We start from the raw sequence: 13015 nt of genomic DNA, 5'->3' as shown, positions 1-13015 counted from the left end.
GCAGAAAGCACCGAATGATAAGAAGAATGGAGAACAGCCGATGTTCGAAAGAGAACAAGTTAAAAATGCAAAGGAAATTATGCGGCCATTTGTTCTTCGACGACTTAAAGTTGAAGTTTTACGTGATTTGCCTCATAAAAAAGACGAAATAATACGATGTACATTAATTGAAAAACAGCAAAGTATGTATAACAAGTTAGTCGCTCAATTTTCAGCAGAGGCCAGCGAAATTACAGATGTAAATGGTACTGGCATGATGATGCAATTGAGGAAGCTCGCCAATCATCCCCTTCTCGTGCGTGATTATTACGACGAGAATAAATTAAATGTATGTAATCTGTGCAATTTCTTTTTATCGATATTTTCTTTAATTAGTACATTTATTATAAATTATCAATCATTAGGCTATAGCAAGTAGACTAGCGAAAGAACCAGGTTACAAACAGAAGAATCCGGAATACGTCTTTGAAGACCTGATTTGGACATCTGATTACCAAATAAATCAATTAACTCGTATATATAAAAGTATAGCCGGATTCGGTTTACCCCAAGAACTTATTCCTGAAGCTGGTAAATTAAAGGAACTAGACAAGATACTACCACAATTGAAAACGGATAGTCACAGGGTGCTCATATTTAGCCAGTTTACTATGGTATTAGACATACTTGAAGAATATCTAACTATTAGGGGACAGACATTTTTAAGGTTTGTTGTAATTAATTATTATTGTGGCTGTATGTTGTCTCAGATTAATTCTAATGAATTTAATATTGAAATTAGACTAGATGGCAGTACACCTGTGACTGAAAGACAGACTCTTATAAATAAATACACAGAAGATCCAAGTATATTCATATTTTTATTATCAACAAGAGCTGGAGGTTTAGGGATCAATTTAACTGCTGCCGATACAGTTATATTACACGATATAGATTTTAATCCGTACAATGACAAACAAGCAGAAGATCGATGCCACCGTGTAGGACAAAAGAAGTATGTATAATCATAAAATTTAAGCATATTTTTAAGTTGAGGTAAAACTTTTTTTATCATTCATTAAAATGAACATATTCAAGATGCTGAATTCTCTTGCAGACCCGTTTCTATCATAAGGTTATTAAGTGAAGGCACAATAGAGGAAGGCATGTATGAGATAGCGCAAGAAAAGTTGCATCTTGAACAACAAATTACTGAAGTAATTACTGAAGGTAAGTACACGACGTTTTATCTTGTAATCGTGAAAACATTAACAAAATGCATTTTGCTTACAGAAAATGAAAATGCGGATAAAAAATCCATTCTAAAATTATTAAAGATGACCATAGGCCAGGATGTTCACAATAAATCTCTATCTTCGATGAAAAATGCCAATAAAGGAACTGATGCTATAGAAAATGATAAAAAAATGTAAATAAGGGAAATTTGATTCCCATTTGTAATAATTACAATTTTGATATATTCCAATTTAATTCACGCTAATTATATCAAATCATTGTGAATACGTATTTTGTAAAGGGTCACGTTTTTCAATCAACAATATTCAATCAGAAATATATCACAATTTGTAGTTTTTATATTTATGATGTGCGCTGTGGAATACTTCCTTTTTTGTTATTTTATACATTTATTAAATCATTCTTTTATTTATCTATGTAATATGCATTTTGTTTTATTTTATATAGCACACTTTTAACATATTTTTTAAGATATTAAAATATACTTCAAAGTATAACATCGAAACGAAAAAAATGTGCTTAAAAAATATTTCTTTACCATATAAGCAAGAATTATTAAATTGCATTTTAAAATTTTAATATAAAAGTGAAAATAATTTATATATATAATAATCATCTTCAACACTTAAGGGCTGTCTGTAGTGAGTAGTAAGCTGTAAGAAACTTGACTAATCAGTTAAATGAGAAAACAGACTGAGATTGGTTGATTTCTTACAGCTAATTATACGCGTTCCATTGTAGACGCCCCTTATATCATTAATTGACACGTTAATGTCCGATTACAAAGAAAAAAAGTAGAATTTGTGAAATAAATATGGCACTGTTTTGTGAAAAATAAAAATAAATTTACACAATCACGATCATTTATAAACATTAATAAACATATTATCTTTTAATTGTATAGAAGCATGAAAAAATTTTATTATATATTACAATCCTCATGATATACTTTGGCTCATCAAAAGCTCTGACATTCCATCTTTAATGACTTTTAAACTTTCTAAATCAGCGTTTATTGTCGAAATAAGCTGCGCCATGCCCTGCTGTTCCATACTTAGGTACTGAAATAAGAAAATATTACACATACTATTCGATAAGAATTTTAAATTAGAATAAATGAACATTTTCTTACCGCTTTAATATCATCCTGTGCTATAGGATCCATTGTATACCTTTCTTGGTTCTGAATATCGATGTGTCGTCTCATTCTGAGTTGAGAGAGCATTTCACTAATTCTTCCTTTATATTGCGTTGGAGCACTGATTTGCGAATGCATTGCTTCAAATCTGCGTGTTAAAACTTCTTCTTCTGGTTGTAAGGATAATCCCACTTTTCGCGTAATCTCCTGCCGTACTAGCACCTTTAAACGATCAACGGAAAAAAAACATCATGACTAAAATCAAATTAATCATTGACATTGGGTGGTTCGGTACTCGATCCGCGGACTAGTAATCCGTGGTTCGATCCCATCCATGTCTTATATACGCCGGATTTTTCTTTAAGTTATGCTCTATCTATGAATAAGAGTCAATTGCGAAATGTAATAATTAAGATCTCGCGTAAAGTACACGAATGATATAAAGACTTTATCATGAGTACACGATAATGTCGACGCTTGTCTTAACATCAAGACTACTGTGTTTCCTGATCTATAAGAGCATAATTGCTACACTGATTACGTATTCCCCTAATTATGGTGAAAGAAATCCAATATGCTCGGGTTTTTTCCACCATGTCACTGATTAAAAGACAAGAGTTTGATTAAGTATACGTAAGACTTAAAAATTAGTTAACGATCTATTACTGGCCAATATGGCTTCACTTATGGAACCAATAGTCAATTAAAGAACAAGAAAAATGAATCTGCTATACCTGTAGAACCCTGTGCTGAAGTTCCAACAATGTGCGCCTATGTTCCTTAAGTCTGGCCTGTGTAGCTGTGTGCTGCCTTTGCAAGCCTTGTATTTTTTCAGCTGCCATGTCCAAAAACGCTCTATGTCTAGCAGTTTCCTCTTCTTGACATTTCAGTCTATGTTTAACTTGCTGAAAGCCAACCATAGGAACTGGAATATACAGTTCTGGGTTCGGATTGTCCAACTGGGCTTGCTTCCATAATCTAGCATCAATAGCGCAAGGTGGATTATCTAGATACTCTTTCAACTGTGATGGATCAAGTTTTACCAGCGGAAATATATCTTCTACTCCATTTTGTACTAACTGCTGTTTTTGCATGACTTGCGATAAATATGCAACCAATTCATTGGCAGGAATTTTTCTATAAGAACCAGTGATTCCTTTTTCCGACACATATACTGTCACTTGACTTTTGTTTTCTCCCGTTGATTTAATATTATCAACAGTTACTGTCAGATTGGGCTTATTTCCCAGCAAACCATTAAAAAATGCTATTAATTGCTGTTTTCCATCCTGTACATCTTTCTCTTTTTTATTAAAACATAATACTACTAAACCGTCATTGTTGTCAGCATCAGGTATGCGACTGTATCCAATGGCTTTAAATCTGCATAACGAATTTTCCTGAGTAAGATCTATAGGTGGAGCATTTATGGAGTAATAAGCTTTTCCTGTACCCCATAATGCTTGAATAAGATTCCACCTGGCAATAGTATTATCTCGCTCGTCGTTATACAATTGACAATTGAATACTGCATTGTAGAGAGCTTCTGATGCAGTATTTGTAGGTTGTTGTTGTTGTTGTTGTTGTTGCTGTTGCTGTTGTTGTTGTTGCTGTTGTTGCTGAGGCTGCGTCAATCCAGTACCAAATCCTGTGAATCCTGTCCCTATAGATATATGTAATATATTTATAAAAAGTAAGGAAAAAATATTGCAATATCAGAAGCTTTAACCTATATGTAAAAAAATTTCGCATTACCTGTCCCAAATCCACCGAATGTACCACTGGTAGTAACTGGTTTGCTCCCAAATGCACCAAAACCTGATGTACCGAAACCTGTTGAAGCAGTATTTGGAGTGCCAAATCCGCCAAACAAGCTAGGGGCAGCAGTAGTGGTCGCAGTTCCAAATCCACCGAAACCTCCAAAACTTAATGTTGATGTTGTTGCTGTTCCAAAACCACCGAAACCAGTTGTGGGAACAGGAGTACTGCCAAATGTCGAAGTTGTACCGAATCCAGTAGTTGTGGAGGAAACGGGGGTACTACCGAAAGCTGGTGCCGAACCAAAGGCGCTGGTTGACGGGGTACCGAACGTAGGTGCAGCTCCAAAACCTGTGCTAGGTGCGCTGCCAAAACCAGTGGCTGTCGGGGTACCAAATCCAGTGCCAGTACCAAATCCGGTAGTCTGCGTCGACGGCGAGCCAAACAAGCTTGGCGTTGAAGTAGTCGGTGTACTAAACCCAAACGAGGGTGTTCCAAATCCTGGCACTTAAAAATTTGTAACTAATTAGCACTTTCAACAAAATTACAATAAACATTCTCGTTAAATATATTAATAAATGTTATGTTTCGATATATATTTATTATCACCTGAAAATCTATAATATGCATAATATATGCACTAGATTTTCAATACTGTGGGCCAATCATTTTCATCTTCGAATAAACTATGTGTAATTTTTCTAATGAATAAACAAAAGAATAAAAGAGTAAGAATAGAGAGAGAATAAGAGAGTGATCTAAAGTTTATCAAAAGATAGAACAACCCAGCCTAAGTGTAGTAGACATCGAACACTGCTTAAGTCATCTTTTTTTGTTTAACATGAAGTTAGGTAAATATCAATTAAAAGGTATTTGCTATTATGACATTTTTCGTTGCTTTTACGAAAATAATTTTAATTTAACGTTTATATTTTTGATTGTGATTATATATATTGGAAGAATTGCATGAATACTAAATTTAACTGTTTGCAGACATTGTATTATTTGGATTTCTATATATTAAAAAATTCAAAAGTTGATTACAAATACATATATAAACTTGTAATATATGATCATATAAAATACATAAAATACATAAAATAATACAAGATGGCATTCCTAAGTCAACAGAATGATCTACAGGTAATATAAAAATAGACTATTTTGATGCTAGGCAAATTTAAAACTTATAAATATTTTTTGATGTTATTAAAATATAGCAATTTAATAGAGAATAATAATACATTAAAAATAATAATACATTTTCTTTAACAGGCCAACTTCTACACACAATTGACACATAATTCACTGCAGATAGCCGCTACATCTAATTCAGTTCTCAATCATATTAAGTCAGTACATGATCTTTCCACTCAAATTATAAACGAACTTGGTACTACAGATATAGCAATTGGGGTAATAATTGTTATAACAATTTATTTCCTAACAGGCTTAGCAATGATTTTGATTCACTTATCTTTGCATAGGATGCAACTGCAGAAATCATGATAACGACACTTGGTAAAATTCCAAATGAAATGTATTATTTGGAAGATACAACTGCTAGTAGGAAAATTAGCCCTTACAGTACCGAGTCGCGCACAATACTGGATCACAGTCATGCCACCCTGACTTCGATCGAAACCGTCAAATCCGACGAATACTCCGAACATTCGACATTGCTAATCATTTTGCTGACCACCCTCCTAATTATATTATTCATGTGTTGCATCACAGCGTGTATTATCGCGAAATCCAGGAGTAGGCACAGTTTTCTCTCGAAGAGTGACGTCGAGTGCAGCCCGGATTGCGGGGGTGTAAACCAACCTCTGCTGGACAAGGGTTCCGACACAACCACCAGAACTAGCTCGACAAGAAACTGAGAAGGGTCTATATTTACGTTGAGTGTCTCGAATATTCCTCAACTTCATTGAAGAATCCGACAAAGTAGACAAAAAATCCTCGTTAGAGTAACCGTTCTTAACCTCAAAATTGTCACACAAATTTTCATGAGATATCTACGTCCGAAAGTGAGGAACGCGTCTCTACATCCGATAAAGAGATGAAATCAGAAGGAAGGAGAAAAAGGAAGGAGGAGATGCGGATGAGAAACAAACGATCTTGTGACGAGAGGTGGCTTACCAGGTTTAACTGGCGTCGCTGTGGACGCCGGCGTGGTGCCGAACGCGAACGTAGGTGCGGGCGTCGACGTGGACGCTCCGAAGCCGCTACCGAACGACATAACGACTCTTCCCTGTACCGCGACTCAGGTCGAACACGCTGCTAATCGTGACGACATACGTCGCGACGCATGCGATCACGAGCCCGCGGCGACAGGAGCGAATTCCAATATGGCCGTTCGCACGTGCGATAAGAGCTTGGTTCTTCGCAAATATACTTCGTGCACTTTTCAGCTTCTCTCTTTCTCCCTTCAACGCACGACGTATGTTCGTCCTATTTTAGGTGCAGAAGGTGCAACGACAGAGAACAGATCTGCGCACGAGCGGGAGATTTAGTGGTGCGCAGAAAATCTGCGCGAGGCGACGAGTGCGAAATTTGTAAGTAGTTTTAGTTGTAAGAATTGACCAATCACAATTAAATATTTTCTTCACATTTGACTGCGATTGATTCTTTTACAACTACAACTCTTACAACTACGCTTATACAATTATAGAATGGGCTTTATCTTTTGAAAGAAAGTTTGTCACGTATACATCAAACGCATCAAACGCATTATTTGTCATCGCATTCTGTTGAATGTAGAAATCATATTTCTACGTGATCTTTATAGGGCGACTTTAATCAAATTTCAATTAACTCAATTACTCATTAATTATTGGCTATTAATTCAATCTGTAAAATATTAATTCAAGCTGAAAATTTCCAAATATATTATTTATCATCTCTAATCTAATTTTTCCTTTCTTATGTTAAGAAATTAGAAAATTTTATTTAATAAAATATTAGACAGATATATTATAGTACAAATAATACATACATGATTAGTAATTAATTCAGTTAATAAAAGTACTTAAAAGTAAAATTTTCAATTATATAATTTATTATCTTATTTAATCTAATTTTTTTTTAATATTAAACAACAAAAAATTAATAATTTTGTTTATGTACAAAATGTAATAAAATAGTATTGATTAGCGACTGTCATCAATTAAAATTCATTTCTGCCAATGCAGATTAATTTAATTTCGATTTAACTTTTTCTAATTTTAATCCAATTGATACAAACTAAAAATAATATATAATTTTATAACATTAATGTTATAACTCAATAATATATATCAATAAATAATCCAAACGATATACATGTTCAAAATCGAAATATAAGATCTCATGTATTTCGAATTTGGATATATCAAGTTTTAATCGGCGGATTTGCTTGCAGCGGGGATATTACACAATTTGTTATTCCTAATTTAGTAATTTTTCTTTCGATTTGTCAAACAATAAAAAAATTGATAACTCTGTATCAACGAAAAATTATTTAATAAATAAGTTGCTGATTAATTTAGCTAGTGATTTAACTGAATCAATTGCATACAAAATTTCTAATTGTAATTAATTTATCGTCTCTAATTTTTAATTTCTCTTTCCACGAACAATGAGAAATTTTATTTGTATTAATGAAAGTAATATTTGACAGATCATTCGCCGATTGAATTAATTATTAGTGTTTAGAGTCACTTTTAGTTCAATATTTATAATGCATCATATCCGCAATATACAATATATCGAATATACGCATATCTTCTTTGAACCCCATCGGTTTTCATTCTCTATCATCATCCATTTATAATCAAATACATGCGGAAAAGAAGAAACATTGACATAAACTCTGGTGATTGTGTTAAGAATTTTCTTTATTAAAATCTCAACTCTAGAAACAATGTAGAGATATTATACGAACACTCGTGATCACGTATCTTGCGTGAGTCACGCGAGCTCGAGTAAACAATATATTCCAAGGGTTCAATAATAATAGGTAGAGCCTTCGATTTTTAACGGATTTTATAATTCAAAAACTTAAAAATAAATATCTCCATAATCTAACGTACATATATGTGATACTTTCGTCAACAGTTCGATAGGACTATCATAATGTATAATGCTAGACTTACAAGCGCCGTTTGCGTGGCAGTTGATCAAAACGAGTACAGTAAAAAATACTGCGTAGGTGAACGCGCGTGGTATAAGTACCGTAAAATGAAAAATTACATTTCGTTTTAAATATTTCCTATACACGGGGATTTACGACGATAGATTTCACATATCTTCGGTTTGTGTGCCTATAAAGAGAGAACACGCGATACATAGACAGCCGTAATATCCGCGTAAGATATATATGTCTCAATACTGTACCGTTTCTCTCTCTTTTTTTTCCGCTCTTTTTTTCTCTTTCTAAGGCGCAGTCAAATCGTATCGAAACATATAAAACAATTCCACACGCTATAAACTAACTTACGTTTTACGTAGGTAACACGTGAGAAACGGAAAGACCGTCGTCACGAAATCATGTTTCACAGACAGTACAGAGAGTCATTCTCACGTTTGGCGTGTTCCAAGACTCGCATATTATATTCGCATATTGACCGTTTTTGTTGTGTGCACGTTATAGATTTAATACTAGTTTTAGAAGAAAGTTTTGTCGCAAGCGTAGCGCTCGTTTGTGTGTATTGCTTTGGCATCATAGTCGGTGCAGTTCGTACATTTCGGCGATGTGCTGCGTGCCTAAAAAAACAAAAAGTCAAATACCATAAATCTCGCGAACTCGCAGATGAATAATTACTGATACCAAATCCATTCGTAAATGATTTGGAAGTCGATGTAATGTAACATTCTTCTACATTCGTAAAGAATCGAGAACAATCTTGCATGCGCCTGGTGTTCTGTCAAAAACGTTCATCAAAAATCAACAATCGTGCGCTCCAATTTATGTGCTAAATAGCAACGATAATATTTCACCTCATCAAGACTCCCAAATTATAAACGAACAGCGTGAAAATTCGTAAGCATTTAAATCTCGTTAGCACATTTCGCGTTTATCGACAAATGCATTAATCCGGACTCGACCAAATCGTAATTTGATTTCTTTGTCTCATCGAATTTGGGAGTAAGCTTCATGAGGTTTACAACAACGTTTTGATGCTGTACACAATTAATATGACACTTTTCTAACGAGATTTAACTGCAATAACTGAGTCATATAATCGTAAAGATTACTTTAGGCCTAACGTAAACATTGTAAATTGCTTTGTGTAACAAGTATGTGCTCTGTAACAAACGATAAGCATGTTATAAACATCATTCTAAGTCATGTCAAATCCAATTTGCAATTTATAGCAATGTCCTATATACCGATTAAATAATTAAATTTTTTTTAAATATAATATGTTTATTATATTTATATATATTGTGCGTTTCAAAATATATTTATATTCTCTTTCTTTCTCTCTCTCTCTCTCTCTCTCTCTCTCTCTCTCACTCTCTCTTGTATAAAAGACTAATAAAAAAGGAATAAAATAAATTCCAAGCTTTTTTTTCCAGTTTTCTTTCGCAATGAGAAGGACAGAAAATCCTCTTGTAAAAAAGTAAAGAATAATTATTTCCGAGCTCCTACTTTCTAGCGTTCTTTCAAATCAACAATGCACACATTAGCGGTGCCCACGACGGTTACGAAAAAAAAATGACACATCGTTAATATTCCAGGTTTCTGGTTATTAAGGATGTTTGGTGGAGGAGATATCATCCATTGTAACCATTTGCAGTTACAAACGGTTGCGCCAACTACTGAAAGGTGCGATTGGAAAATAGTTTTACCGCGTCGTGCGCGCGATGGAAATGCCCATCAAATCACAAAAGATACGTAACACGCGGTGACAATAGATGCCATCGCGCCTCGCTGTCAATATCCATTTCGCTTCTGCGAGCACAGAAGTGACGGCTGGTCCGACGGACGTGAAAACTGCACTGGAAAAAAACGCCGTTTCTCCACCATGCGCCGTAATAGAATGCGCGGTAACGTGCGTTATGTCGTAACGCCGCGCCGTTGCCGCCAGCGACGATCTAATTGCGCTGTCGCGACGATCCTCCACTCTGCGATCCTGTTTTTGAAGCCAGAGAACCGAACGGGAAAATGGAACGCGATATCCTGATATCAGCTGGATATTCCATTCAAACTTCACTTTACGTACGCGGTAACAGCAGACTAAATTTATCGAAAGTTTATGGAAATGAATTTCAAATTGCAAATCGTTATCAAATGTCATATATAATTGCCATACAAAAACAAAAAAGTATTTAGCTTATCGACAAAATCATGATTTATTTTTCAATCGGAAATCAATTGTTCTCGTCAATTTTCATAAATTTATAGGTATAATTTCCATTTTTCTATATTGGGTTATTTTAATAAGAGATTCAGATTCTACTATCAATTTTACTTTTAAACACTTGGGAACAATTGAATATTTTTCTCCGATTTTTTAGCAAATAATTGATCCAACCGTAATTGAATACTGGCACACTAGAAAAAAAAATTTTTGGAGCCTTTAGGAAAACTGTTTAGTTGAGGCATTTTTAAGACCAAATATTTTATTTATGTCACGAAAACTATAGTTGCTTTTGCAAACTAATTTCTCTGTTTTATAAATAACAAAAATATTTGTATATACCAAAATATATCTAAATTTAATTTACATAAAATTATAGTTTTATTCAGTACATTTTAGCAAAAAATTTTTGTTCGATATATTTCAACCAAATTATTTGTTGTTATAACTAAATTTTAGTTTATACAGGACAAAACATTTTTCCTAGGACACATAAAGACAAAAAATTATTTAATTCATTAACGAAATCATAATTTGTTTTTTAAATTAAAAATCAATTATTTTTGTAAACTTTCACAAATTTATGGATACAATGTATCTATTTCCGTTTTTTTTTAATTCTTCTATCAATTGAAAATATGCGTATTTTGCTTTATATTTTTGCAAAAGAGTTATTATTACATGAAAATTGAAATTAAAAGACTTAATGCTTATCAAAACTTGACAAAAATAAAATATCCTACACATTTTGTTAACATTACTTTGCCACTCTTATAAAAAAGTAATTTCTGTTTCTGAGGAAAAGAAGATATTATAATACGACATTAAACGTTCTGCGGAGCATAAAATGGAGAGCGAAGCTGTTTTTACACATTAGTCCGGCTTTAAACTACTCACCATCATCAATCTCTCGTACTCTTCCTCAATGACCGTACCATTGTAGTACCTCTTGTCCGATTTCGTGTCCGGGTAGTAGAAGCCTCGTTTGCAAACGCATCGATAACTACCGCGGCGGAAGCCAAGCCCGGGAATAGCGATGCACTGCGAATAGAAGACAAAACAATTAATTATATCTAATCAGGATGACGTGTTCAAGCCTTTCGTTATTATGGATAGTTATAATCCATTGGAATTGTTTCACGATTGCTGATTTAATTCGCGGATCTCCCGGCTGGACGAGTGTTCCACTTGATTATTAAATTTATCTGCTTTTCGTTATAACATGTCGCATAAATGGAAATTTATTCTACATAGTCGATTTATGTACGCTACATATGCGTATGTACTAACTTAAAATAATGTCCCGTATCACGCCTGTAGCACGTTTTGATTAGACATTGCTTTAACGGAGAATAATTTGATTAATATTTAAAACAATCGCGGATTTTGAAAATCTAAAATTAAATTATTAATTATCCAAGAAAATTGAAAAAATTGAATGTTAAAATTAACTTAAAGTAATTCTGTGTTCAACTTTATGTTAAGATTAACATAAAATAAGCCAATATATTAACAATTTAAAAAATATTGCTTTAACATTCCAATTTAATCTATATAATACTTCAATTTCACGAGAGCTATTTAAAACAGCAGAATTGAAAACATTTTATTAAAAAGGATCACACGTAGCTTAAAAACTGTTTTTCATTTATGTAGCCATTACCATTTAAGTAAAAAATGAGGTAATATTAAAAAATATTACAGTTGTGAGATAAAAATCCCCATTAAAATAAATATCTACGATTACAAGGTCAAAACAACACAAATAAAAATGAAAATTAAAAAACAGAGATAAAATGAGACAAAATATCGTCATGAAAGGGAAAGAATAAAAAAAGCGTGAAAAATGATTCTTATATCGTTTTTACAACAACGAACATGTTTTACCCCTCTAAAGCCCGCGCAGTTCACGCGACCGACGGGGAGAAGTGTGCTCGAAAACGTTCTCTCCAAATTGCGATCCTCTCCAAGTTCGTGAGTTATCGTTGCCACGAATCGGAAAAACGCGGTTTCGGAAAAACACGGGGTTTAAAGTTTGGGGTTTACATAAGGTGTTGGCCGACAAGCGATATGTACGCTATTCTACATTTCCCGTAATTTTCAGGAATTTCCCCCGTGTATTTACCTACATTCTTACGTGAAGAAGAGCTGAACTTTCAGAAATTTAGACTCGCATCTTCATAATAACGAAACTGTTAAAAAATTTGTGATTTAAATTTTAATGGAGAATTTCAAATCACGTTACAAAAAGAAGTTGCTTCCATTCATACTTCATACTTTTACTACTGCGAAAAAAAAACGTTCCGCAAAATTTGTCAAGAAATTCACAAGGGAAAGTACGTGACTTACACTATAATTTAAATATCATTCTGACAATATAAACCACAAAAACTCAATAATCTCGGGAAATTTAGCTCAACATTTATTTTAAAAACCTGTGACGCATTTCCTTCCATTCTTTCTCTCTCTCTCTCTCTCTCTCTCTCTCTCTCTCTCGTACGACGTACGTCGACCGACGACGACGACGGAGGTAGAG

At 33.7% G+C, this 13015-nt stretch overlaps 2 protein-coding genes across 2 annotated transcripts in view; one reads left to right on the top strand and one right to left on the bottom strand.

The window, feature by feature from the left end:
• The window catches only part of LOC105623060 (SWI/SNF-related matrix-associated actin-dependent regulator of chromatin subfamily A containing DEAD/H box 1 homolog), a 5905-nt gene extending 4493 nt beyond the window's left edge, over positions 1-1412 (top strand). Inside the window, exons 8-12 of the mRNA XM_012204461.1 lie at positions 5-328; positions 405-706; positions 782-994; positions 1097-1209; positions 1273-1412. Of these exons, the coding sequence (XP_012059851.1) occupies positions 5-328; positions 405-706; positions 782-994; positions 1097-1209; positions 1273-1412 (1092 nt within the window). The remainder of the gene's footprint in view (positions 1-4; positions 329-404; positions 707-781; positions 995-1096; positions 1210-1272) is intronic.
• Positions 1413-2174: 762 nt separating this feature from the next.
• On the bottom strand, positions 2175-6374 carry LOC105623059 (nuclear pore complex protein Nup54-like). Its single transcript, XM_012204460.1, has 5 exons — positions 6275-6374; positions 4130-4639; positions 3109-4037; positions 2369-2596; positions 2175-2297 (listed from the first exon to the last, which is right to left on the bottom strand). The coding sequence occupies exons 1-5, from the start codon at positions 6372-6374 to the stop codon at positions 2175-2177; spliced, it is 1890 nt and encodes a 629-aa protein (XP_012059850.1).
• Positions 6375-13015: the final 6641 nt, after the last annotated feature.

Source organism: Atta cephalotes, assembly GCF_000143395.1.
Source record: "Atta cephalotes unplaced genomic scaffold scaffold00052, whole genome shotgun sequence".
Lineage (NCBI taxonomy): Eukaryota > Metazoa > Arthropoda > Insecta > Hymenoptera > Formicidae > Atta > Atta cephalotes.
Note: the sequence above shows the minus strand (reverse complement) of the source record. Positions and strands in the feature narration are given on the sequence as shown.